At 29.0% G+C, this 2,548-nt stretch overlaps 1 protein-coding gene across 1 annotated transcript; it reads right to left on the bottom strand.

Moving 5' to 3' along the window:
- Positions 1–242: 242 nt before the first annotated feature.
- On the bottom strand, positions 243–1,099 carry LOC112523762. Its single transcript, XM_025133441.1, has 2 exons — positions 888–1,099; positions 243–555 (listed from the first exon to the last, which is right to left on the bottom strand). Exons 1-2 carry the CDS (start codon positions 1,097–1,099, stop codon positions 243–245), a joined length of 525 nt encoding a protein of 174 aa, XP_024989209.1.
- Positions 1,100–2,548: the final 1,449 nt, after the last annotated feature.

The raw sequence follows: 2,548 nt of genomic DNA, 5'->3' as shown, positions 1-2,548 counted from the left end.
TTTTAGTAATATCTTATGGTTTGGTAAACCTAATAATTTAACACCATTTAAGACATTAGGTGAGTACAAAGTTTTATCAAACTGGTCGTGAAGTTGGTCTGTTTCATATAGGCTATCTGAACTTAATTACTCATTTTTGTCTCCTGGGAACAATGATATCAAACGGTCATTTATTTCTTGAACGACTTCATGTTTTGGTGCAAGAATTGCTCTTTCCGGAAAATAAGATGAATTCTAGATGTTTACAAGAATTGAAGGATAAACAAATTGAATAATGCAGATACAGGATCCATTGAGTCGATAATGAGAAAATCATGAGGTATATCAACAACTGCCTCACCATCATTGACACTACCACCTTGCCTTAGCCTAAGTCCAAAATCCAGTTTGAAAAAACCCTTTGTCTGTTCAATTTCAGAAGATTCACTGTCAACAGTTAACCTCATGTTCTTAGTTAACCTTAGGACTTTGCATTTTTCCCAAATGTAAGATGAACTTAACGACGCAGTAACAATGTCTTGTCTACTTGCGTTGGGAATAACCGGCAGAATTTGTCTAAAATTTTCTCAAAAAACAACTACCTTGCCACCAAAAAGCATTTGTGAGTCACTAATGCCTTGACTATTAAAAAATATCGTTCATACTTCTATCCAATGCTTCAAATGCATGCCTATGAACCATTGGTGCCTCTTTTTATTAAACATCATTGTCTGGTTTTATGTGACAAATAGAATATTCATTAATAATTAGAGGGATTTGAAAGCGATAGTGTGTTGTCCTATCACCAGTAAGAAGTAAAGACGCAATGCCACTGGAAGCAACGTTTAAAACAATTTCTCCTTTAGATCTTATTGATGTAGCTAATGTCTTCCATAGAAATGTTTTACCTGTTCCGCCAATGCCCATAAACAAAAAACACACCACCTCGGTTATTTTCAACAACTGTGATGATATCGTCATAATCACCTTTTTGCTCATTTGTTAGAGCAGTTAGAAGTTGATGAAACTCATCACGTAGATTAGCTATGTTATAATCTAGCTCCTCCTTAATCAAACGATTGTTTGAAGATTCAAGAGAATCATTATCCGGGTAAGGCATAGTGGTGAATTTTTTACGCTGGAATTGTTATGAAGTAAAATCTTTTCAATTTCAAACAATGTCAGGTTCTTGACCTGTTCTTCATTGAGAGATAAATCTTTAAAAAGTATAATGTAAATGTAAACAATCATTACATAAAAATTAAAAGTAAAAAACAATTTAAGAAAGAACATAATACTTAACAAATACAAAAACAATAAATTATATAGTATTTAAATAATAATTGTATAAATCTATATTTATAATAGATAATTAACATGCCTGAAGACTTTAGTGCAATTCGTTGATTGTAAAGAATGCTATCTGCTAAATATTGCCATGTTTTTTGCCAAACAAACTTTGGTCTAGACAGACTGTTTGAAATTATCATGGTTGCATTTAAGAAGCGTAGATAAAAACTAGATCTGGTTAAACTTGCTTCTTCAATGACATCAATATATTCTTTGTCATCATCTAAAAGCTCAAGAGCATAACATGCATCTCTAAAAGTAGGAAATATATTTTCATTTACTGTACGAATGTCTTCGAATGATTTCACTTTATTCAAAAGAATTCTTGAATAATATGTTTCTTCTAGAGTAGGCACAATTAAAGACATTATTACCACTATGTCAAGATAACTCTTTGTTAGTTTTTCTCTTTATGATTTTTGTTTTTTCATGATTTACTTTCTTTCCCACTGTAATTTCATTCTAAAAATCACCATTTTTTTTATTATCTCATTTTCAATATAACATTATTTATTTTAAAGATCAAGATCGATTCATTTGAAAAAATAATTATTTTATTCTTTAAATCGATACGATTGACTATTTCTAGTCAAACTGCCTTACCTTTTTCCTAGGTAAAACCGCGATTTTGTAGGATTTTAATTCGCCTTAAAAATACATCTATTCAGAAAATCTTGGATCTACCAATGCTAAAAAACATTAACACGTTAGAGATTGTGAGATAATATTCGATCTTGTTTGTATAAGTTTTGATGCAAGGATAAACTTGTATCACATGTAATCCGTTAAATTGACCAAAAAAATTCGAAAGGTTTTTGGTAAGTTTTTGCATCTATCAAAAAGAAATTTGAAAATTGAAACTTTTTGTATCAACTGGAAATCTAAAAAATAAATGGATTTAAAAAAATAAAAACATCTTTGATATTAGTAATATATTAGAAGCGTATTCGCGCAATGCAGCGAGATACATCGTGATTTTAATATTTCATTTTATTTTATTTATCTCAGTCGATGTTATATTATGACTTTATGTGATTTTGAGAAAGCGATAATGTTTTTATTTTTAAATAAAATATATGTTTGAAGATATCATAAAAATTTGACAAAAATATATCGATATTARTATCAAATTAACTATTTGAAATTCCTCATTTTTTTGTGTAATTTTTTAATTCAATTTTTTTATAATTTAAGTTATATACAATAACGAAGTAATTTA

Source organism: Cynara cardunculus (assembly GCF_001531365.2).
Source record: "Cynara cardunculus var. scolymus isolate 2C chromosome LG 12, CcrdV1, whole genome shotgun sequence".
NCBI lineage: Eukaryota > Viridiplantae > Streptophyta > Magnoliopsida > Asterales > Asteraceae > Cynara > Cynara cardunculus.
This window is presented reverse-complemented; position numbering and strand designations above follow the sequence as displayed.